This window comes from Eschscholzia californica, unplaced genomic scaffold (genome assembly GCF_041429995.1).
Source record: "Eschscholzia californica isolate CP2 unplaced genomic scaffold, dmEscCali1.0.p SCAF_1, whole genome shotgun sequence".
In the NCBI taxonomy this organism is placed as follows: domain Eukaryota; kingdom Viridiplantae; phylum Streptophyta; class Magnoliopsida; order Ranunculales; family Papaveraceae; genus Eschscholzia; species Eschscholzia californica.
Window position 1 is genome coordinate 66,907,956 of NW_028238198.1, and position 25,606 is coordinate 66,933,561.

General features: G+C 34.7%; 2 protein-coding genes and 2 long non-coding RNA genes across 6 annotated transcripts; 2 read left to right on the forward strand and 2 right to left on the reverse strand.

The window, feature by feature from the left end:
* Positions 1-4,248: 4,248 nt before the first annotated feature.
* On the reverse strand, positions 4,249-6,908 carry LOC147568455 (uncharacterized). The gene is made up of 5 exons (XR_015231043.1): positions 6,818-6,908; positions 5,601-6,175; positions 5,352-5,522; positions 4,867-5,270; positions 4,249-4,794 (listed from the first exon to the last, which is right to left on the reverse strand). It is a non-coding gene; the product is annotated as an uncharacterized LOC147568455 (long non-coding RNA).
* Positions 6,909-7,137: 229 nt separating this feature from the next.
* On the forward strand, positions 7,138-16,788 carry LOC147568456 (uncharacterized). 3 transcript variants are annotated; one of them, XR_015231045.1, is made up of 5 exons: positions 7,138-7,436; positions 7,548-7,969; positions 10,921-11,390; positions 11,615-11,656; positions 14,806-15,363. XR_015231045.1 is itself a non-coding variant. In XM_086654906.1 (4 exons), exons 1-3 carry the CDS (start codon positions 7,275-7,277, stop codon positions 11,354-11,356), a joined length of 1,020 nt encoding a protein of 339 aa, XP_086511032.1. In that variant the 5' UTR covers positions 7,138-7,274; the 3' UTR covers positions 11,357-11,390; positions 16,410-16,788. The 3 variants fall into 3 exon arrangements, 2 of the variants coding, with proteins under 2 accessions (XP_086511032.1, XP_086511031.1); XM_086654906.1 differs by lacking the exons at positions 11,615-11,656; positions 14,806-15,363 and adding an exon at positions 16,410-16,788; XM_086654905.1 differs by lacking the exons at positions 11,615-11,656; positions 14,806-15,363 and adding an exon at positions 11,473-11,540.
* On the reverse strand, positions 9,729-15,449 carry LOC147568457 (uncharacterized). Its single transcript, XR_015231046.1, has 2 exons — positions 14,798-15,449; positions 9,729-11,651 (listed from the first exon to the last, which is right to left on the reverse strand). It is a non-coding gene; the product is annotated as an uncharacterized LOC147568457 (long non-coding RNA).
* LOC147568458 (uncharacterized) lies at positions 16,422-17,009 on the forward strand. Its single transcript, XM_086659830.1, has one exon. The coding sequence runs from the start codon at positions 16,422-16,424 to the stop codon at positions 17,007-17,009; it is 588 nt and encodes a 195-aa protein (XP_086515956.1).
* The last annotated feature ends 8,597 nt before the right edge of the window (positions 17,010-25,606 follow it).

Here is a 25,606-nt window from a genome sequence, read left to right on the forward strand (position 1 = left end):
CGACAATATAGTGTAAACGATTTTTTGGTAACAGAATGTAAACGATGTGTAATGTAAAAGAAATTATGTGTTATGTAATAGAAATTATGTGTAATTTACTGAACAAGACCCAAATACATTTGATAAATTACGTTGTATACTTGACTAATGATGGTTTATTCGTCATAAATAATACATAATTTACGTATTTGTTTCATAATTTGTATTCGATTTGTATTTATGTATGAGTAAAAACGAAAACAAATGCTGCTTTAATGTTCCCAGAAAAATATACTATTTCCAAAACTGAAAGTTAAGTGAGAGAAAGTGATATATTCCCTCCGTCCCAAATTAAGAGTCCCATTTTAAAAACGTAACTTTTTTTTCACAACTTTTACTTTTCCATTTTTACCCACATTAATTTTTAACATGTTTTTTGGAATTCAAAAAAATTAGTACTATATATATGATTAGTTTCCATAAACACAAATTATTCTCATCTCTTTCTAAAACATTACCAAAATACGAATTGTTTTAATTAAGTAATAAATACATTATATATTGTCAACACGGGTATAATTGGAAAATCTATGGATTTTATATGATAAAAGAGGAATGGGACTCTTAATTTGGGATAGACGAAAAAGGAATACGGGACTTTTAAATTGGGACAGAGGGAGTATATGTTTTGTATATTAACCCCCAAATCACGCAAAATTGATCCTAGATTGATTCAGATAATAGGAAAGAGAAAATTTGATTTCCAAATCTGTTTAGAGGAGAGAGAAATTATGATTTGTTTCTATCTTTTTTTTTCTAATAAATCTTCATATTTTTGGCTAATAAATCTCCATATTAAATCTGTAAAGAAGAGAGAGAAAATTGATTTGGGAAAGTTTAGATTTTGATTCTAAACAGATTATAGAAGAGAGAGAAATTTTCGTGAGAATCTAACCGTTTTTTCCTAAATTTATCCTAAAATCAAGGTACATTAAACCGTTTGAAATTTTTGTGCGGCCCCACACATTAAAATCCCGTGAAAAACGACTGGGACATGGAAGGAATTATGTAATATATATTAAGGGTTTTTAGACCCAAGAGCAAAAGGACTAAAAATCTATTTTTGGGGAAGATTGGACCCTAAACCCTTTTTGAACAATATTTTGGGCCATATACCCACGGACCCTTTTACAATTGGCACATAGGACACAACTCAGAAAATTAAATCTATTATAATAAAATAACTCAATCGATTACATAAAGGACAAATCTGACCGTCTGTTTTTGTTGGGAGTTTGATAAAGATTACATCCAACAGATGATATAAAATCATTTTCGTGTAAATAGAGTCAAAATAGAGGGGTATTAGTATCAACAATTAATCTAAAACCCAAAATCGGGTACAATCTCCCTAAAATATTTATGTGTTCAAACTATCAAAACAAATCTCCACGTTTTCTTTCGCTACTTTTCTCTCTCGCGATCCATCTACTTCCCCCGGTCCCCTTAACTATCTCTTTTGAGCAAAACTATCTAAACCCACCTCTCTAATTCTCTTTATCCAACAATGGTCGAACCACCTTCTTCCTCAATCAATCCATTTCTCAAAGTCTATAACACATTAATATATGTTCAATTCAGAACAATAAGATTTCAAATTAGGCCAAACACTGGTTCGATGATACTAATATCGCAGTACTTGTGCCAACATTTTCATCAAATCGAAGTTAGACTAAATATACCAGATAGGTAAGTCTGGTAGGGGAGTCTTGTCACTCTCTGCTTATATCTCTCACTCACTCTAGTCGATCGACTTCTTCAACCCTAGTGCTCCCACTCATTCTTTCTCTCTTCCTGCCTCTCTTTCCGACCCTTTCGCTAACTCATTCTCTAATGAGAAGTAGTCAAGATTTTTTCCTCTTTTTGATGATTTTAGTATGTCTGTTTTTATTTTTAAGATTTTACGTGTACCTGTTTGGATGGCTAAGTCTAGTTGGTTTTAAGTTGATTTAAACATACATAAATAAGTCCAAATTAAACAACAATTGTCACAAATTATCTAAAATGATGTCAAGAAATAAGTTACACATTCTTAGATATGAGCATCTTTATTGTCTCAACGATACGAAGATGTTTACGCAGAGATAAACAATAACGTTTCTATAAATTGTGGTGATCCAATGTCACAATTTCACACATTTCGACTTCAAGATCAAGTTGCAATTATCCACTTTTGAAATAAAATTGCTAATGAACTAGTCAATAGTGAAAATATTGTTGCTTACTGCACATTATCATACATTATGTTCTCTGACATGAAATCTGTTAGGGGTGAACATCGGTTGCCTTACTTTTTTAGCCTATCCATAGTCCGATCCAAAGGGTTCAGTTATTATAAATCTCATCCGAACCAATCCATTCATGGTTTGGTTCGGTTGGATAGGTCAAAATTTTGCGAAGAACAAAATTTCGAGATCTCGACTTTAAAACCTGCTAAAATTATTCTTAGAACGTGCTAAAAATTAGTATTATCTCACAAACCATTAAGTTTACAAGTACGTGATTAATTCGACATAGTTTATCAACATTCGAGGAAAATAAAAAAACGATAAACAATTAAATCTCCCATATATAACATATAAAAATAATAATAAATAGTTTGGTTCGGTTTTTCGGTTATCCGTCAAACAAATCCATGAACCGAACCAAAGCCCTCGGTTTTGACCTTTTAGTATCCGAACAAATTCGGATAACCATTGGGTCGGTTTCCAAACCACCCAATTATTTTTGGATCGAATTGATTTGATTGGGTCGGATACTAAATGTACACCCCTAAAACCTATTTACCTCGTCACTCTATGATGTGAAATTTGATTAAATATGATTGACTTCATGAGTAAATTCATGTTAACAAAAGTACAAAAGTTAAGATACTTATGGTAAGACAAACTAAATAATTAACATTTTCTCTACCAACAATTGATAACTCAGATGGTAAAACATGTACTCTTAAGTTTTGGAGGTCCCAAGTTATCAATGCCTTGTAATGACTTCCGTAGTCAATTTCTAAAAAATTAATATTTTCTCTAGTGTCTGCACGTGATGAAAAACAAACGACATTACACTTATCAAGTGTTAACACAATTTTATATACACTCAGTGTTTTTACCCGCCACGCTCACATTAGGAGCAACATTTCACTCACACTCACCAAGTCAGACAATATTGGCCAAGCTCATTAAAAAACCTAAAATCTTCACTAACTTCCAAAACCTAAGAATTCCTCCATTAATTCTTTCATTAACCACATCTGTACACCACCACTTTAAACTTTTTGTCAGTGGAAACATCCAAAAATCAAACAATTATCTTCCTTTATAGTCATATTCAAATTATTGAAGGTTTTTATTGGTGTTTCAATGGTGAAATTAGTAGAAAATGAAGAAACTTCATATCCTTATTTTGATCCAAATAAAATTATAAAGACTAGAGAATCACCCACTAAAAAAGTATGTAAACATCCATGAATCTTCGTTTTAAGTTTTTCTTTAAGTGAACATGGTGTTATTCTTAAAGAGCAAAAAACAATGATGGTAACCTATCGGAGGTATCAGATCGAAATATTGCACTACAATTCGACACGAAGACACCTATATGTAATGGAATCATTATGCAATTGAGATTTATATGAAAGGCGGATTGACAATGGAGATTTACTCTTTGACCCAAATGTTCATGTTTATGAACAATGTGACACAATGTTAGTTGAGTAATTCTGCAATTGACATAATAAAATAATGAAAAGTTTATTTTATCAATTTATGATCAATAAAATATTTTATTTATCTTCTTATTGATGGAAAATTTATCAAAGATCTTCGAATGTTGCTTTCTGTTATCTGTCGGTAGGATGGTAGCAACAAGTTATGTTAAATATCGGTTCTATCTCTTCGAACGTTTGAGTTAGGCGTCGGTTTCATCAACCGGAGTGAAATTTATCAAAGTTTTTCTTCTTATCTTGCTCTCTGTTATCTGTCGGCAGTACCTTACCGACACATAATTTTACATATCAGTTTCATCTTACCGAAGGGAAATTTATCAAAGTTCTTCTTCATATCTAGGCTCTAGCTCTCTGTTATCTGTCAGTAGTACCTTACCGACGCATTATGTTACATATCGGTTTCATCTTTCTAAATGTTTGAGTATGGCATCTGTACCTTTTTACTGATGAAAAATATGAACACCAAAAGCCTTAAACATGAAATGACATAACCAAAACCTCAAATAACCATTTCATATAACCCTCAAAAGTATCGACATTATCAACAACCGTTCAAGTATATAAATACCAAAATGTTCCCAATTGTTAAACATAAAAAACCTACGCTTTCTCCGCATTATATTTTCAAACCTTTTTAATGCACCTTCCCCCGCTTAAACACTTTCTTGTATGGAGGTTGAGAAGTCAAAGGTGCGGCAGTAGATGTTAAAGGTGGAGGTAGTGCCGAAGTTGAAAGATTTGCGTCCGCATTATATTTTCCAACATTTCTAATGGACCTTCCTCTACCTAAGCACTTTCTTGTATGGAGGTTGAGAAGTCGAAGATGCGGCATTAGATGCTAAAGGTGGAGTTGGTGTCAGAGTTGAAAGATTTGCGGGCATTGGAGGGACAAAATTCGATGGTGGATGTGGAGGAGGAGGTCGGACTACTGTAGATGGACAAAATGGCCCTCGTCTCATACGTAGTAGCACTGCCATGGTACCATCGTAATGTTTGCTTTCGAGTGCGGCAATTGCTTCATCTACCCTGTCTTGCTACAATGCTAAAGAAATAAATAAAACGAAAAAAAATAAGTATAATGAAATGTCTAAGAAACAAAGACTCACATCAGGCTTCAAGGCTTTCCATGCGTAACAGGAATATTTCTAAATCTTGGATTCTGAACTTTTTGCCACGAAACTACATTGTACCCATTAATATAACCCCGGATTGCTTGCCATCGGAAGATTTCAACCATGGACGATCTCCTATCAATTACCAAAAAATGATCTCTCCAACCGTCCCAATACCAGACTTGTGGCCCAAAATCTTTTTCACCATTTTTCTTAATTTCATGTGGCCTAAAGGGATCTCTGGGAATAGTTTGCACTCGCTCGAACTGACGTAGGATCCTATCAGGGTGATAGGGTTCAGCAACATCATACACGACTACGCATCCGCTATAGAATGCGTATTCAAGGACAACTACACTGGGAGTCTCACTATGTGCACGGTAGGGGTCCCACACAACCTATGAACACATAAAAGTCCTAAATAAGTAATGAAAGTATAATGAGGAAGAGCCTAAGCAAGAAAAAAGATTTGAACTTACTTCGGTTTCTTCAAAATCGTCGATGATCTCTCTTAATTGCACCAACTGGTCCTCCCCATTACCCTTCTGAATGTGATCCACCCATTTGTTCATCCTTGGACGACCTAACTAGGGTTCGTAATCTTTGTTCAGAATGACACTCCCGAGAGAGAAATGGTCATATATCCATGCCTTAAAATAAATAAAAGGAAAACTAAAATTACCAACTTAAAATATATAAGAACCACAAGAAAGAAGTAGTTCACATACCTGGAGCAGGGTACGGTATCCTGCTATCTGGTCATGGTTGGTGGAACACTGACCGATCATACGATATAGATAGGCAAGGTTTGTAGTGCCCCAAGAGAAATTCTTGATTTCATTAAAGTCGAGAAAAAACTGAAGGTAGGTGATGTGGATCTTAGATCTAGTCCGATCAGTGAACAATGTGTACCCAACCAAGTGTAATAGATATGCACGTGCACAGACATCTCTTATATCTTGTGGGTCGTCTTCCTTAGAACCTCGAAAAGTCTACAACCATTTAAGGTGCAAACTACGTCCACTTGTCGATATTACTTTTTTTGCATCTTTATCACATATGCAAGGCTTGCATCAGTAGTTGTCACTCATAAGGAACTTCACCCTTCACGGGCTTACCTTCGATTGGCAACACCTTGTCGAGTTTCATGTACGAGTAATGAGCTATCTGCCAAATCCTTGACTTTTCAACCAAATCTTGGTCATAAGGGCACCCCCCTTGATGTCCCACACACTCTTTTCAGAATGTTTCAACCCGACCTCAACCATTTGAGAATGATTATGTAACCCAAGGGCTCATATATCTTGCATAAAAATCATAATTAATAACATTGAAGTACAAATATGACTTAAAAAATCTTGTAAAAGATTTATAGTGAATACCTTCCCTTCCCAAATAGCTTTAGCTATGTGATTTGAAAAATTTGTTAAAAGGGTTGGCCTCTCAGGTCTCAAACACATAGAGGCCCCCAGGAAGGAGGAGCGGAATTGGTCTCGGGTTGGGAAACAATCTCTGGTTGTTGAGATAACAACCCTACCTCTGGTTGTTGCGGCGGGGTACAACCTCAGATCGGGGTTCATCATGATCCCCTCAACGCACACTCGCAGTTTGAACTATTCGCTTTCTAGGAGCCACAATACTATATTACAACATTGAGAAGTACAACTAAGTTATGTTGTACCTCCAACAAAACCTAGGTCATGATTCACCAATATTTAGAGAGGGAAATAATGAAAATCAAAAGAAAGTTACAAAATTCAAACCTTTATGAACCTAATTAGAACAAAATGGAGATACCCATAAAAGATATAAGCATTAAAAATGGTAAAATTAATAAGATTGTAAAACTTATTCAAATTGAGAGAAGTTGAAGAAGGTACTTCGATGAGGAGAAAAAAAATCGTAAAATCAAGCTTAATGTAAGAGAGTTTCTTAGTTTAGTTACCTATGATCTGATTTTAAATTCTCTCTGAACTCACCGATGATCCTCACCCGAATTAGGGCGGAGAAGAAGAGAGGGAAGCAAGCAGTGAGCAAGTTGGTCAAGGGTTTTGACAAACGTGAGTATAAGTGATAAGTGGGTGTATTTGGGTAAAAATGGGTATAAGGTGTGAGTGTAGATAACGGTGAGTGTATAGGGTAAAAATTGTGAGTGTATATAACATTTCCCTACAATAAATGAAGGTTGAACAATAGAACTTCCCTTGGGGAACAGTGAGTTGGGCTTGAATGAGAATATAAGTGCCCATAAAACATATGTCAGACGAACGAGATAGAAACGAACAACTCTTCTACCGCAGTTCATCTGGGTTTATAGCTCTCTCGTTAAAACTTCTTCCTTCTCGGATTAGAGAAAATTTTAGAGAGAGAGAGAGAGAGAGAGAGAGAGAGAAAAGAAGGAGATGGTAGACTACTACAAGGTTTTACTGGTAGATAGAAACGCTAAAGAAGATGACTTGAAAAAAGCTTATCGAAAACTCGCCATGAAATGGCATCCAGATAAAAACCCTAACAACAAGAAAGAAGCTGAAGCTAAATTCAAACAAATCTCTGAAGCTTACGATGTATCTACTTCTCTCTCTCTCTCTTTAATCTCCCAAATTCAATTTCAATCTTAACCCAATTCTTCATTTTTCACTTTTATCAATCCCACTTTGATGATTTGTTTCTTTCAGGTACTGAGTGATCCACAAAAACGAGCGATCTATGATCAGTATGGTGAAGAAGGTCTTCAAGGACAATTTCCTCAACCCGGTGCTGGTGGTTCTAGTGGTGGTGGTGGTGGTGGAGCAACATCTTTTCGGTTTAACCCTAGAAGTGCCGATGATATCTTCTCTGAGTTTTTTGGGTTTTCAAGTCCTTTTGGTAGTGGAATGGGAGATATGGGTAGTTCTCGTGCTGGTGGATCAAACTTCCCTAGGGGTATATTTTCAGAAGAGATTTTGAATTCTCTTAGAGGTGGAGCTGGTGAAAGTTCTGCAAATGTTCCAAGGAAAGCACCACCAATTGAACGTACATTGACTTGTAGTTTGGAGGATTTATATACTGGTTCGACGAGGAAGATGAAGATTTCAAGAGAAGTTGGAGATTATACTGGGTATGTTTCCTCCTTTCCTGATCCATTCTATATCTGGGTATTCAGCTTTTATTTTTTGATCCATGATGAACTAAACTAACTGTGTCTGATTCTAGGTTTTGCTTTTGAACCTTATTGTTTTCTTGATTGCATATTTGCAAGTTATGTTTTTTTCATCTGGGTATTGATTGTTTTCTTCAAGATATTGCTTAGTATCCATTTGTTGAATACCTAGAATGTCTCAGTATGTTGATTCAGCTGTAGGTTCAGTTAGTTATGGTTTTCCGACGTTTCAACTTCCCGATTAATCTAGTTTCTTAGTTTTACAGATGTTTGTTTGTAGATAATTGTTGCATGTGTACTTCTAGAACCGATTTCGATGTAGTAGAAGTGGTTTTGTTTCTTAGCATAGCTAGATATTGGATCGAGCATCATTGGCTAGATCAACGATCCTCAACCCGATATCCAATCTACTTTAAGTTTTAGAACATAATCATAAGACTCAAGCAGTCAAGCCACGTTACTGTTTCGAATCTCTGTTTATGGGAGTAGATAATAGGGCTAGGTCAACAATCCTCAATCCCATATCCAGAAATTCTATAAAAATCTACCTATCAAGATAGGTTACAAATAAAACCATTTCTACCTCATCATTGACAATCTTGCTACTCTAGGAAAAAAGTGTAACGTGAACAGAAAGAAAGAGGACTTCATGGAAAATGCAAATTAACTTTTTTGTGATTTACTAAAAATGTGGAAGAAAAGAGGAAATAAAAAAAAAGCGTTTCTTAAAATGGTGTATTATAACGACACTTGTTGTGCTAAGGTATTGAATAGACACGCTTTTCCTGGACACTCGTCTTAATAAAGGGATCTTTGATTATAAAGGAGAATAATCTTTGCATGTTTGCTGTTTGTGGAGACGGATATGGTATTGGTTAGGATTTAATTTATAACTCAAGAAGGTAAAAGTTGTGCTTGATGTGTCCTATCTTGTAGATCAATTTCGTTATCTGCATTTTTGTTAGTATGGGATGCTACTTATGAGGTACATCTTTTGGTCAAGCTGTCTAGCCTGATCTGTGCTTTAACTGTTATGCTTTTTTTACTTGGCCTAGCTTCTAGAAAAGCTAAAATTTAATGCCTGATACAGCTTTAAGTTGAAATTGGTGGCATGGTTCTTATAGCTAGGTATTGAGACATGGCTTAGTGCTCTATGTCGAATCACTGAAATGGTACTACATTACTATATATCCTATATGTCAAAATTGGAGATATTATAAACTACTTAGAAGCTGATCATGTCACAGATTTGTGCTATTCGAGGAAAAAGAAACATTAATCGAGAAAGGATTAAAAAGAAAAAGAAAGAAACCATAGAGGAAATAATATTTGTGTGTTGTTGATTCTTATGATGATGCAATGAGAACAGAGAAAATTAATCAAGAAATCGAGTCAAGTGGTGTTGTTATTAACTTGTTATGGCAGATTTGTATGTGTATCTATGCACAGACATGTGATTATGTGTTGCTTTTCTAAAATAAAGTAATGCTTTCAATTACAAATAAGAATGATGGATTACAACTTTGGTACATGTGTGAAGTCGAGAATGTCAGGGATAATAGCTACAGAAGGTAATGAATTGCAGCTAATTAGTCCCATTTGGAGAAGTGTTCCTCTTAGGTACATTTGTACCCTTTTGTGGGAGATACGAGGAATGGAACCTCATTGAACTTTGTTCCTGGTTCTTGTAGGAGTAGAACCTTTTTGGTAGATCAAATTTATGTCAGAGCTGATTTTATGTATCTTTCTTCACAGCTCACTCCTCCAATATGAAATCAATGACTTCATCTTAATGATGACTCGCGAACCCGCGAATCTTGAATAGAACATTTTTGGTTAATCAAATTTATGCCAGAGCTGATTTTATGTATCTTTCTTCACAGCTCACTTCTCTAATTTGAAATCAAGGACTTCATCTTAATGATGACTCGCGACCCGTGAATCTTGCATAGCATGATTTGTTGCTTGTCATGTGGGTCTGCCTAGCATGTCCCTTGGGTATATAGAAGGAACTTAGATTATAGTTAGAAAAAGTTGAAACTTAATTAACCTAGGAAACCAATGAGATCTACTAAAATTGAAACTCCCCTCTCCAAAAACTATTGTGTTACCCTTTTAATTTACTAACTATTTTGCATGGATTGACATGTTTGCTAATGAGCCCGTACAGCTCCTTCTGTCACGTAACGGTAGGCTCTCAAGAAGGCTCCAGTCATTGCTCTCTTGTTCCTCCATCCTTTTATCTCACTCAATTTGTAGTCTGAATTATGTTCCATCATAATGTTTCTTGGGTTGATATTTCTGCACGAGACGCTCACCTTGCATAAGATCGTATTCTTCCTGCATAATTTTTGGCATAATCTTCCTGCATAATTTTTGGCTGCGGTAACCAATTTATGTGCTTCCATTTTTTTTTTGTGTGAATGAGCTCTAGATTACATGATTTTGTTGAAACATAGACTGAGAGCCTTGTGGCAGTCAGGTAATTGAGTATATCCTTCAATCTTTCTATAGGTATATATGACTTGGAAATTTTTTTAAACGAGCTCTAGATTACATGAATTTGTTGAAACATAGATTGAGAGCCTTGTGGCACTCTGGTACTTGAGGATGCTTCAATCTTTTTATAGGTATATGTGACGATTCTATGAATTTCAAAGGTTGTATTGTTCAATTCAGAGTAATATTCTCAACTAATTGTTTTATAGAAGGCTGTTTTATGCTTATTTTCTTAATTATCGATGGCAGAAGAACAAAAAATTCAAATGTTTGTAGATAAATAATGAGGTCAATTTTTTGGAAGTCTATGCTTGTTGCTCTAGAATCGTCTACGTCACAATTACTAATACGTCTAAATTGTCTCACCAGGAAGAACTACTTGTTTCTTTGTTTCTTTCTTTTTTTAACAGGAGACCCACAACAGTCGAGGAAATACTGACAATAGAGATAAAACCAGGCTGGAAGAAAGGAACGAAGATCACATTCCCAGAGAAGGGCAATGAACAACGAGGAGTTATTCCGTCAGACCTAGTCTTCATCATAGACGAAAAACCACACAGTGTCTTCAAAAGGGACGGAAATGATCTCGTTGCCACCCAGAAGATATCTCTTGTGGAAGCACTGACTGGTTGCACGGTAAGCTTGACGACCTTGGATGGACGAACTCTGACTATCCCAATCAATTCTGTTGTTAATCCGAGTCATGAAGAAATCGTTAAAGGGGAAGGAATGCCGATCCCAAAGGACCCCACAAAGCGAGGAAACTTAAGGATCAAATTCAACATTAAATTTCCTGCTAGACTTACACCAGAGCAGAAGACGGGTATTAAGCGGTTGTTGATGTGAACAATGTTTGTTATAGCTCCATTCCCGTCCCTATGTAAGTTATCTGTTTATTTTTTCTTTTTTTTTTTCTGGATTTTTTAGGAAAAGAATTTAGACTGATATGCTTTTTAATTCAGATTTGATTGAGAGCATCCAATTGAAGAATTTGATAGTAGTATATACATATAGATCTCTTTACCTTTTCTGCTGATCTTTCAAAGACCAATATTTTGGTCCACACGTATCGTCAACGAATTCTATTATTCATCATTTTACTAGGAAAGAGCTTGTTGGTCTTATTCAGAAGGGACCCTTCCTGATGCAGGGGCACCCGGCGTGGAGGCTTTTTCCATGACCAAACCGGGCCATGGGCCAACCGGCCATGGAGAATAGTTTTAGGAAGTCCCAATTTTAGTATGATTATTAGAGAATTTAGGTTTAGGAAATTATGTTATTTTAGTATTTCCAATAATTGGAAAGGTCCAGATTTGAGTCTAGTTATTTAGGAAGTTGCAGTATTTTAATTATTTAGGAAAGTCTAATTCAAGTCTATCTAGGAAAGTCCAGAATCCTATAAAAGGATATCTAGTTTGTCCATTATTCTCATGTTGAAGAGAAAACCCAATCAAGTTTAATCGAGTTTACAGTTATTTAGAGTTATTTAATCGTTATTTTATCGTTCTTCGTATTAGTTTATTTTATTCTTAAATTCCGCTGTGTTCTACATCATGTGGTATTCAGAGCCACCAAAGTTTTTGGCTAATGATTCTGGAAATTTTTTTCCAGACCAGTTACGTCAGTATCAATCGTATTATATTCGTCAAGATGATTATATTCAATCAAATTATACTCATCAAGAGATAACGAATCAATGCTCATGTTCTTCATGTTTATATGCGAATAACGACTCATACAATTATCATTGGAATCCGGGAGAAATCGAACGAGAAACTCCTCCACAACCGTATTCATCATCACCGTCACCACCCCCACCATTGTCTTATACAGCTTCACATCCATATTCTTCTTCTACACCACCTCCGTACTCTAATCATTCACCACCGCCGAATTCACCACCGTATTCATCATCACCGTCAACACCCTCACCATTGTCTTATAGAACTTCACATCCATATTCTTCTTATACACCAACTCCGTACTCTTATTATTCACAACCGTGTTCACCGCCTCTACCATCTTCGGCACCGCCAACACCAACACAATCATCTTTTCTTTACTACTCACCACCTCCACCACAACCGTGTTTTTCAGAGAAGGTTCTATCCCTAAAGTCCGATTTGGATAAGATACTACATAATTGTAACGACGTCAAAACAATACGTCAACCATCTTCCTCGTCGATTATATCTTTTCCTCAGGAAAAAGAAAAAGAAAAGTATGAAGAAGTTAAAGAAGATGCTCAAGAAGAAGTTGAAGTTAAAGAAGAAGAAGAAGAACATGAAGAAACAGAAGATGACTATCTAGATGAAGAAGGTCCACACGTTGAACTCGAGGATACTAGAGACCAAACACTTCCTCATATAACCATATCTGAACAAACCTCATCGTTGTCTACTTTTCAACCGACAACCAATACGTCAGCTCCAACACAAAACCTAGAAGATGGTCGTCAAACTGTTAAACAATTTCAGTCCGACATTGAACCCTCATCTTCCATCCCATTAACAATGGTGAATCTTTCTCGTTTTCCATCAATAAAGAAGGAAACCCTAATTTTCTTCCATCATTCTGCTCCATCTTTACGAATGGCACCTCCCAACACGATGATGAATGCAGTTTCTTCCACTATCAACAACAAAGACGACAACAACAAATTCAAGAAGAAGAAGAACAGTGAAGGTATTGTTATTATTCCATATCTTTCTCCTATTAACAGTAGTGGCAGTGATGTTATTGTTCATGAAGATACAATAGTATATGAGATACTAACCAGATTACCAGTCAAATCCCTTCTTCGTTTCAAATCTGTCCGGAAAAGTTGGAACTCTATTATTCAAAAAGATGAAAACTTCATTGATTTACACCTTTCCAGATCAAAATCACGTAAACCTAATCCCTATTTAATCGCTACACTACCAAATCAAAATTATAAACCAGAATATGATGGGGACATCTTCTTGACATGTGACTTATTTGAAGATTTTTATAAAGAAGGAAAAACAAGAGCAGCAACAGCGGCCTCCATTCAATTTTACAACATAAGGAAAGCAATGTCATTCTATCCTCAAATAATAACAAACTCCATTAATGGCCTGATTTGTTTTATTGAGTCAAGGTTTGGCTGTACTCCTCGTTTGTACGATATCAGTAATCGAGAAGAATCACCACTGGTTAAACCAATGGTAGTAAACAAAGAAACATATAGTAACAATTTACTCATCTCACAATCAAACGATCAATTTGGATACGATCCTGCTTGCAGTGAATACAAGTTGGTTGGTTTATATCAATTTTATACTTTAGATAAGAGTATATCATATAGTGTTTGTGAGGTGTTGACAGTTTTAGTCGCTAGAGTCGGGAGAGAAGACAATAGATGGAGAAGGATCAATGAAGTGGCACCTTATTTTGTGGCTGCTGGCTGTCCTTCGGTTTATGTTAGTGGTTCTATATATTGGAGCACTAGAGCACTTCTTTTGGGTGCAAATGATCGACGTGCATGTATAATTGCATTTGATGTTGGAAGTGAGAAGTTCAGAACTATTTCAATCCCTAATTTCATACTTCAGCCTAGAGAATATGGTAAGGATGTAGCTGCACATGAACGCCAACGTCCCCCTTTTCCGTATGTTGATTTATTGGAAGTAGACCGACGTGTAGCTCTTCAAACTATAATTGATTCAGTGGCATATGAGATTGGAATTGAAGTTGGCGCTTTTTGCCAAATTTGTCTCCTTCAGATTCAATGTAAAAATCGTTCGAAGTGGGAATTACGAATCGCCATGGCAGAATTCAGCGTATACGGGCGGCTCACATTATTTTCTTCGTCGAAACGGTTCGGGACGAACCTCGTGGGAGAAGGGGAAGCTGATGCAGGGGCACCCGGCGTGGAGGCTTTTTCCATGACCAAACCGGGCCATGGGCCAACCGGCCATGGAGAATAGTTTTAGGAAGTCCCAATTTTAGTATGATTATTAGAGAATTTAGGTTTAGGAAATTATGTTATTTTAGTATTTCCAATAATTGGAAAGGTCCAGATTTGAGTCTAGTTATTTAGGAAGTTGCAGTATTTTAATTATTTAGGAAAGTCTAATTCAAGTCTATCTAGGAAAGTCCAGAATCCTATAAAAGGATATCTAGTTTGTCCATTATTCTCATGTTGAAGAGAAAACCCAATCAAGTTTAATCGAGTTTACAGTTATTTAGAGTTATTTAATCGTTATTTTATCGTTCTTCGTATTAGTTTATTTTATTCTTAAATTCCGCTGCGTTCTACATCACTTCCTAAGCTTTTGTGGGAAGACTTCTTCTGAAGACTCGAGAAGGAGCCCGATAGTCTTCCCACAAAAATGTATATCGGGCTCAGACATTGCCAGGGTTATTGGCTAGACATTTTTGTGGGAAGACTTCTTCTGAAGTCCCTTGGAACAAATGTCAGAGGAAGGCACCAATAACCTTTGATTGGAGTTGTAAGAGGTTTTATCTTCCACCCTACCTAGTGGCACACTGACAATTTCAAAACAAAAAAAAAAAGGTCAGAGGAAGGTATATCCTTGGGGGATTTTTATTAGTGTAGTACTTCATCCATACTTGCAAGAAAGGGTGACGATCGATGTGATTTGACTCCTGAGGTAGTTTGACTTCGGCCATTCAATCTTTTCTTGTATCATAACATAACCATCGAATAATCTTTCGTACACTTTGAATAGTTGGATGAGATATGTATATACAGAACTCTCACATGAGACATAATTCTATGGGTTGAACTTGTGGGCAACCGTCAAGAACCTCTCTTGTGAGGCACCTATGATTTTTGTGTCATTCGTAACCTTATTAAATTGACTTTACAGGCGTCTTCACTCTCGTAGTTTTAATGTAATATCACTCCGATCGGGATGGGAATTGGGGTCTTTTCAATGAAAAGAAAAAAAAAGGGAAAGAGAGGGGGGATGAATGCAGAATTGTTGTCGCCCTTGGAAGTTTCATTAGATCATTCTTACAAAATTAGTACACTAAATAGTAACATTTGTGTATTCCCGCATTTGACTGGTAGATTCATGTACATCGATGATACTTGGCTTGATGTTGATGCCCTATATATGGCCCGAATATGTTTATCGATCACAAAAATCAGATTAAATATTATTTTTTCTTTAATGAAAGTTTACACAATCATACAATTGTGAGTTCCAATTGTACTATCTTTTCTTGGTGTGAATAGACCACTCACTTTTCACACCTATACTCATTTATTAATTCATAACACTATATTTTTTTTGATGAATAAATTCATATTACTATATAAACCTATCTTCTCCTTTCTCTATAGATCTCTCACTTTCTCTAACTAGATCCCTCTTTCTTCTTCCCAAAATAGTAATGGATGGAGAGTATCAAAAGTAGTCAAGAATACTACCTTAGTGATATCATTGAAACATCAAATAGAAGTACATCAAGAAGTAATAATTGGAGTCATGAAGAAACAAAGGAGTTATTAAGAATTAGAGGGGACTTGGATCAAACATTCTTGCAAACCAAAAATTACAAGCTCTTATGGGAAATCATCTCTGCCAAGATGAGAGAGAAAGGGTTTAATCTTACCACAGATCAATGCAAATGCAAATGGAATAACCTAATTATGCTATATAAACAGGTCCTCAAGATCCATTTCCTTCAAATCATTAACATACTATAGTACTAATCACCCCCAATTTTGACCAACTTACAATTTTGGCCCCCTATCTAACACTTCCGTCAGCTTAATTTTTATTTTCCAATTACGCCCTTGTGTATTTGTTTTCCAACTGATGTCTTTTACTCACTAGCTAAACTACCTAGTACTTGTGAGTCGTTTCATTTTCATGATTTGATTCTTGACATCTTGAATGATTAGGAATCAAAGACAATGGAGATTATGGACATCAACATGCTGCAACAACAACAATTCCCGTACTTTGAAGAACTCCATTTGATCTTGACTACAAGAATGAAGTTAATATCTTGGGTGTTTGAAGCCAAAGATGAAGCAGTTGATAATAAAGGATCTGAAAACAAAAGATTGAAGTTGTTTTTCTTGGAAGAAGAGGAAGAAGAATTTAAAGAAAATTATAATGGCTATGAAAAGAGTAGTAAAAGGAAAAGGAGTAATAAAAAGTACTACAGAAATAGTATTAGTAAAAATAGTGGTGGTAATAAGTTGGTGGAGATCTTGAAGGATTTCATGAAGCAACAAATGGACAGAGTTAAACACTGGCAAGATGTAATGATTGCAAGAACAGAAGAGAGAAGATTGAAGGAGATGGAATGGCAAAGAGAAATGGAGGCTTTAGAGAGAAAGAGGTTGGTAATGGAGATTAGGTTGAAAAAGAGAGAGGAACAAAGATTTATTCGTGAAGAAGAGAGAGAGGAGAAGAGAGATGCTCTTATGACACTTCTTTTAGAGGATCTAAGAAACGATGAAGTGAACCATGAACAAATTGGTCAAGTTCACTGAAATGAACTTAGAATCACTTTAGAAGATGTGTCATCTTCTAGACCACATACTTTCATTAGTTGTAATCCGTGCCTGAGAATCAGGGGCCCTGTGCAAAATTTGGATTTGGACCCTTTCGTGGAATAGAAAAATTATAAAAAAAATAACCAAATACAAGATAATTTGTCAGTCGGTATATGAAACCATAACTGAATGCAATAGTATTTTGAAGAAAGTAGTCGTAAGAAAAAAAGTCATTTTAAAATTTCAATTTTTATTGGAAATCTAGTATAAGAATTCACAATCACCGGTTAACAAAAAAATTTATTTATTCTATCTTGATTATGTATCAATGCTTGTAATGACTAACGTAGATTTCTCAAAAAAAGAAAAATAGAAATTATAGAATTTCCCTTATAGTTGCTTAAGGCGCCCAATTATACATGAAATTTTGTACCCGAAGCGGTGCCAAAAACAGTAGCTAAGGGCGTCTATAGATCCCAACCAAGAAAACAAATAAAAGTGAGAGCTATGGGAGTCCAACCCACATCAACAGCTTGAAATGCCCCTTCACTTACCATCTAAGCTAGCTGCTTGCTTTGCTTAAAACTGATATCTATGGTATTATAACAATAGGCTTCAATGAAAAATAAGAAGTGGGCCCTTTGTGTTTGGGGGGCCCTGTGCGGGCGCCCTGCCCGCACACCCCCAAACACGCCCCTGAGTTGTATTTTGTTTAACTTCATGATTTAAAATAACGGTACAATTTGAGCCACTAATGCATTCACCGAGGCTCTACTATATCTATTATCCATGGTTTCTAAGTGAATAAATATTTTAATAGGAAGGTATCGTCATTCCTTATTCTCGGCTTCCTGCATATTCTAGAGAGTCCATGGGTATGTAGACCAAAATAATGTTAAAAAAAGGTTTATGATCCAATCTTCCCAAAATACTGATATTTAGTCCTTTTACATTATAGACATAAAAACCCTCACTTTCTAAACACAGTACTGCCAATGTCCCATGCTCAAATTTCGCGCTTTTTGGAAAGATAGATTTGGACGTGATTTGGGGAATTTATTAGTAAAAAATGGATTGAAACAAATCATAATTTCTCTCTCCTCTAAACAGATTTGGAAATCATATTTTCTCTTTCCTATTATCCGAATCAATCAGAAACCAAAATCCTAACCAAAACAAAACGCCATCACCACGGATATTTCCAAATCAATTTTCTCTCTTTTCTTTACAGATTTGGAAACCAAATCAATTTTCTCTATCTTACTATGTAAATTTTTTTTCCGATTAAAATCAATTTTCTCTCACTTAACTTTCAGATTTGGAAAGAGTATATTTTCTGGGATCAATTTAGCGTGATTTGGGGGTTAATATACAAAACATATATATATCACTTTCTCTCACTTAACTTTCACATTTGGAAATAGTATATTTTTCTGGGAACATTAAAGCAACATTTGTTTTCGTTTTTATTCATACATAAATACACAACAAATACAAATTATGAAACAAATACGTAAATTATGTGTTATTTAAGACGAGGAAACCATCATTTGTCATGTATACACCGTATTTTATCAAATGTATGTGGGTCTTGTTTAATAAATTACACATAATTTCTTTTACATTACACATCGTTTACATTATGTTACAAAAAAAACATACGAAATCTTCTCTGGTTCAAAAATGGTGCTCATCCATGTACTCTCCATTTGTAGTCTTGAGCAGGACAAACAACAATTACACTATATTGTCGAAGAGCATATCCAAATGCTTTTGCACCACCAGGAAACAACTGACCAACTTCAGTAAATATTTTAGGCCGCGGCTTTGGGGAATAAAGAATAATTTCCGGGGAATAAATTCTCTAGGGAATTCGTGTCTTTTTGCACATTCTTGGGGGAATATTTTATTTTAGTCTAAAATCTCACTTGTTCAAACATTGGCTCATAATCTCCATCTTCTTTATCATGTTCACAAACACAACTTTTCACCACCACCATTGTCACCTCTTATCTTTTCTCTCTAACTCACTATTACCCTCTCTCTCCATCTCTCTACAAAAATTATGGATACGCCTGAGTGCCAGTTTGAAGAAAAATTTTCACTTCACCTAATCTTTTCCATCACTTATGATATAAGAACAGAGTCAGAAGGGTTCACAGCACAAACTAGAGAAATTAGAGAGGGAATCAAATTTAAGTTAGCAATGGAAAGTTCAGTAGGAGGAAGAATGAAATTGGTTCACAAAGATTTGAAGTATCACCACAAGGACTTGGATGTATGGGTATGTCAGCTTCCTATGATCCTCCCAAACCAGAAATCAACCTCATTCATTATGCTATTAACAATGGCATCACTTTCCTTGGTACCTCAAACATTTACGATCCTTTCACTAATGAAACCCTAATTGGTAAAGCCTTTGGTGTTTGATTTCATGATGGCAAGGCAAAGATGTCCATGGAGACCCAAAGTACTTAGATCTTTTTGTGAAGCTAGTTTGAAGAGACTTCAAATTGATTCTATTGATCTTTATTATCAGCACCTGGTTGATATCAAAGTTCCAGTTGAAATTACGGTGCATTCTAATAACCCATCTTATTCTGATTTTGTTCTTTTAGGGTTTTTAGATTATATAATGTTGAGTTAGTAAGTGCCCTATCATCTTTCCGAAAATGATTGAGAATTTGGGAAAATGATGATCCTAACAAAATGAAGATCTTAGGTTTTAATCCTGATTAGTTGGTTTGTTTAATTGTTGAAGATTGTGATTGTATCTAGAAAAATACTAGGAAGATGTTGAGAGCAATAGAAGAGAGACAGAGATTGGGGTTGTATCTAGAAAAATACTAGGAATTTGGGAAATCTTCTTTAGGAGTGAGACAGAGGGAGAAGATGAAGATTAGGGAGCAATGTTTGATCAAGTCAATTTTTGGGTTAAAGAAAAAATATGTCGTTAAGTTAATATTTATTTACTAAATCTTTATTCCCCTGAGAAATTTTTTTATTCCCCAAAGCCGCGACCATATTTTATCCGAGCTATCAGGTTTTAGTTTCGTTGACTTACTTTGATTTGATGATTCTGTTTAAAATTTCATCTGTTATATCAAATCTAAACACATAAATACACATACATTAAAAAAAATCATGTATTGTATTATAAACTACATGTACAGGTCCGTAAATTATGTATAATGTTTGTCAAATTTTGACAATATTTGAAGGTTTTGAGTAGTTTGGTAAGCTTAACAAGGCCATTGTTTTGTGAAAAGTACACATAAATACACATACATTAAAAAAATCATATATTGTATTATAAACTACATGTACAGTTCCGTAAATTATGTATAATGTTTGTCAAATTTTGACAATATTTGAAGGTTTTGAGTAGTTTGGTAAGCTTAACAAGGCCACTGTTTTGTGTGAAAAATACGCGTAATGGTAAATAAATAATACATAATTTATGTGCACTTTTGGTAACTGTTCTGGGGAAAAAAATGACGAGAAATGTTGGATAAATTTTTCATATTGTATGAACTTTTGGTAAAATGTTTTTGATATCATTGATAAAGTACGTATAATTTGTATCATAAATAAACATATATATCTTTCAGTAATAATAACAACTTACTAGAAATTTTGCGTAATGTACTGTAAAGTATGAGAATGTAACGTACATTACCTATATTGTATATTCTGTTATAAGAAACTGTACGGATAATCACCAGGTTCCAAGGTTGTACGGTTGGATAAATCTGATCTGAAGAAATATCATAAACCACAGAAGATTAAACATAAATATAAAGAAATATGATATTATCATTGAATGCAAACATAAAATATCAATTTTGAAGGGATCGTTGAATAAGGAATAAACATCAAGATCTAAATAGTCATGATAATTTTAGAGAGAGAAAATAAACACCATACATTAGAAGTTAATGCATTAGTAAACAGATCTTATAGAATTGGATCATAAATCTGATATGATCCATAATAGAGCAACATAATTTGGTAATTTAACATGAGAAACAATATTAGATCTTAACAATGGTGATTATAATGAATTTCACAGTTTCAAACCTGATAAAGGATGAATGTTTGCACAACAATCTAATGAAAGATGAAACAAGATTTCAGATGAAACAAGATTTCTGAGTTTAATGGAGATTTATTAATTGAATCGGTTTTAGTGAGAGAAAAAAAATTTGTTTCCGCTACTGAAGATAATGAAGCCAACATTACTTTGAATAGACACGTGATTGGAGTGAAAATGTGGGAGATAAAAATGAAAAAAGATATTCAAGGATTTTGTTGGTAAATCAGTTATAATATATGAGGAAGGTTATATTAGGTTTTATGAATTAATATATATTCTAGGGATTTGTGTTTTCTCTCTAGATGTATACCAATGGACTAGATATCTATTTACAATATTATTTTGGTTTCAAACCCTTAATGGAATTAGAGTGGACTAAATGTCATATTAGGCCCCGTTTTTTGAGCTATAAAGCTCAAAAATTATATTTTAGAGTCCTATTGTACCAGTTAGGAATCAACTCTCATAAAAGAGAACGGAAATTTAGGGTTTCAAGCTATCAATAATTTGTTTCCTATCTCATTCTTAGTATACCGACGGTCACATTCTATGATTGCATAAAGAAATGTACTTTTTAGTATGACAATCTTGAAAATTTGAGATTATAAGAGTAAATCAGAAACATGACCATGGGGCATGAGGTAAGCATTATATAAATTTGTCTTTTACAAAGAGTTCAAGAATTATTACATCATAATTACAAGCATAATGTATTATGAGAATTATTACATCATAATTACAAGCATCGTGTATTACAAGAATTATTACATCATTCTCAAAACACATCAGAATTTTTGCATATTAAAAAAATATCACAAAATCAAAAAAGAAAACGTAAGAAAAGGAAAACTTAATTCGGTTTATGGATCTATTTTGTCAATAACCGAACTAGTGTTTTATATTGTATATAAAAAAATATATATGATGGTCACGAAGAATAACAGAGATTCGATGTTTAAGTTAGTACATCAAAACACATCAGAATTTTCACATATTAAAAAAATATCACAAAATCATAAAGAAAAAAGAAAAAACAAACCCTAACTTTCTTTCTCACTTTCATCCCTTTGTTCTTTCTCTCACTTGCCCTATGCCACTCTTCTTCTTCTTCTTCTTCTTTTTCTTCTTCAACAATAGTTCTTGAATTCTTAAATCTCTCTTTCTTCTCCAAGACTCTTCCTCAAGTCCACCACAGTTAGGGGAGGGAAGAAAGATTGTGAGTCCGAATCTGCCCACAACTGTCCCAGGCTGATTGAAGCGGTGGGCGCCCGAATGGCCGATGCCCCAAACATACACTATATGACCGATCATGCTAAAATTAGTGGACGGACATAAGGCTTTGTCCGGCATACCATCTGTGTCCGGCCGTTTAATTGTCCACCTGACCACCCCACTATACAAATATATGACTACGTGTTTATGTATGTATGTATACATGTGCATGAATGTATATACATATGTTGTGAGTGATTATTATATATGTGTGGGAGTCAAACCTCATCATAAGGTATGAGGGACAATATAAACCAATAGGTTATGTCCTAGCGCTCCATGTGCATGGCCAATAAATTTGAGTATCAGCAGTCATGTGGAGAGCTTCATCCTTGGGAAGTGTTGGTGGATGACGCCAAATTAGTCCCACATCAGGCGTGTTCACAATGGTATAGCTCTTGTTTAGTTATGGGCACTCTTATTAGGGTTTTGGTTATGTTTGCCCAACGCCTGTATGTCCGGAACCGAAATGCATGTTGTTTTGCCGAGCACAGACGGGCAAAGGACACTCAAATTTTGTAAATAGCCCGTCCAAGTCTGGCCGATCTTTGAGTGTTATAAGTCTTCAAATCAGACCTTCAAATCAGACTCATCTTTACTCCATTTATGTAGTTAAAGTCTTATCGTTATTAACCAGACTTGTTATATTGGTGCTCTCATGGATGCAATTGAGGATTTTGAGTCTGGTAATGTGTCATTTGAAAGTTGATTATATTTTTCTTTTGTGTTTGTATTTCTTTAAGCTATATTATTCTCTGAATTGTTGAAATCATACATTAAGTTGCATGTACTTAATATTGCTGATCTTGATTTGATGACGAGTGAAGGAAATTAATGTGAGATTCAATGAGCCAACTTCACAATCTTCTCTTTGTTTTCCGAATTTGTTTTTTGGGTTTTACTTTGTCGTGTCTGGATTGCAATCTTCTCCCTTATTTTTCGAATTTCTATTTTGGTTTGTACTCTGTCATATTTGAATTGCAATGTAACGCATTGTATGTTTGTGATATTGTAGCTTAATGCATGTAGGAGGAAGTAAATGGCTTGGAGAAGTGAAAAGATGTTGCTATGAGCTAGTACGAGGAAGTAAAGGGGTGGATGAGTGAAGAAGCTTTGTTTTGAATTTCTTTTTGTTTATTTGACTCTATGTTTATCTTCTTATTATTTGTCAAAAGTAGAATTTTGATAAATTGTCGGATTAACTTGGTACACATAGACCTAATGGTTTATGTCATTGAGTAATTTTTTTTATTGAAAGAATGAGTCATTGTGTTATTTTGAATTAAGTTGGAAAACACTTTAATTTTCAACAGATTACTAAGTAAAATTTTAGTAAGTTTTAAAGTCAAAATTTCTTGTTGAAGTGTAACTCTGTGGTTCAGTTATCCAACCAAACCAAACCGTTGACGTATAGTTTGGTGTGGTAATCAAACCAAACCATGAACGAATTTGCTCAGATTGAATTATCCAACAACCGAACCTTTCGTACTGTCAACAACCTTTCACTCTGTCAATAACTTTTGATTTCAGTAGTAACCAAGTTGGTTTTCACTCTCTAGCTAAAGAGTTCGAGACACAAAGTCATTCCCCAAATATGATGATATCTCAAAAAAAACAAAAACCTCTTGTAATGGTTTAGATATATGACTCAAATTTGGGTTACAATCCTACTAAAGGCCACCTTTGATAAAGTAAGTTTTTGCCTAAATATAGTGATTAATTTCAAAAGTTATAAGTTTGAGTTTGACTAACTAAAAATCATTACAATAAACGGATTTGGGAAATTCCTTATCCACCTCTTATAATTTAATATTGAAACCAAAATCTGCAAGATTATGAGCCACTTGGTTGGCTTGTCTTCGACAATGTTAGAACACGATAGGGTCAATATTTTTCTACTACAAATTTAAAAGAAGCTTTGGTTTTTTACTTCTTCTTGTACATGTGATATCACATTTTAGGATATTCAAATGAGTACTAAAACAATTGAGTTACAAGTAGTTGTGACAATTACATACATACTCAGAACTTCTAAAATTCATAGTTACATTGTAATGTATAAGATAATCATTTGATGATGCAAAAATACTAACAAAAAATCTTTCAGGAAATTTATTAAAAAAAAAACTTTTTCCTCCAAATAGAAAGGAATTTCAACAAAATTAAAAATCTTTAGCAAGGAAAAAAACAAAAGAGGCAGGTTACAGTTTGAGAAGATGGAGAGAAACGGTTATACAAAGATGAGTAGAGAAGTCTGTTTGTATTTGGACTTTGTTATTAGCACCTTAAAGATATTTTATCAACCCCTTATCCTGTACAGGCACAGCTACGCCATACGCCCATTATATCTAATCTAATCTGCTGCACCACGACAAAGCTATGGACCCACAAGCCAGAGAAGAAAGAGCTTTTTGATTGGGGGACCCACCAAAGTTATTAACCTACTAGTGACATAATTGGGCCGCTCCCCCATAACAAATCTTCTTTTAGGTTTTATTTTCCCTAGGTTTCCAATAGAGTATACTTGAGCATTCCTTTCTAAAGTGTATTGTTTTGTCCATCACCATTTCGCTCAGACGTTGAGTTCGATTTCTTCAATGGTAGCCAAATCTGTTTGTTAAATTTGTAGATTTTAAAATAAATAAGTTTTCATGTGCCATATAATGATTTTAAGAGTCTCTATATAACTTTTCAACAAAAAAAAAAAAAAAGTCTTTATGTAATTTTAGAGTACAAGATATTTTTGAAAAATGATAGTTATCGAACTTATTAAATTGTGCCCATGACATATAAGGATGTACTGACTCTGAGTTTATATAACAAAAATATAAACTTACTTCAAATAGAATACAAAAGTGAATGTGTGCACAAAGGTTAAAATGTAAATTTGACCTGTCTATTATGGTCATGTTCGTACAAATTTTAGTTTAAAATTTAGGAATTTGATGGAAAAAGTATTGGGTGCTTCTAAAGGCACTAGGTTGAAAGGCTGTTAGCATCCATCTCTATTAGCACCAGACCCAACTGCTCCTTTCTCTGTTAGCACCGTCCAACTATGTAGGCACCGGTCAAAGTGGAGTTAACTCTAACTCCTCCGTCCATCTCTCACAAAATTTGAACCGAATTGGGAATTCAACACTTTCTCTCTCTAAGCTTTGAACAATCTCACAAATCTTCGGATACTTGATTCATGTCAATAACGATTCTTCGGATACTTTAATTGTAC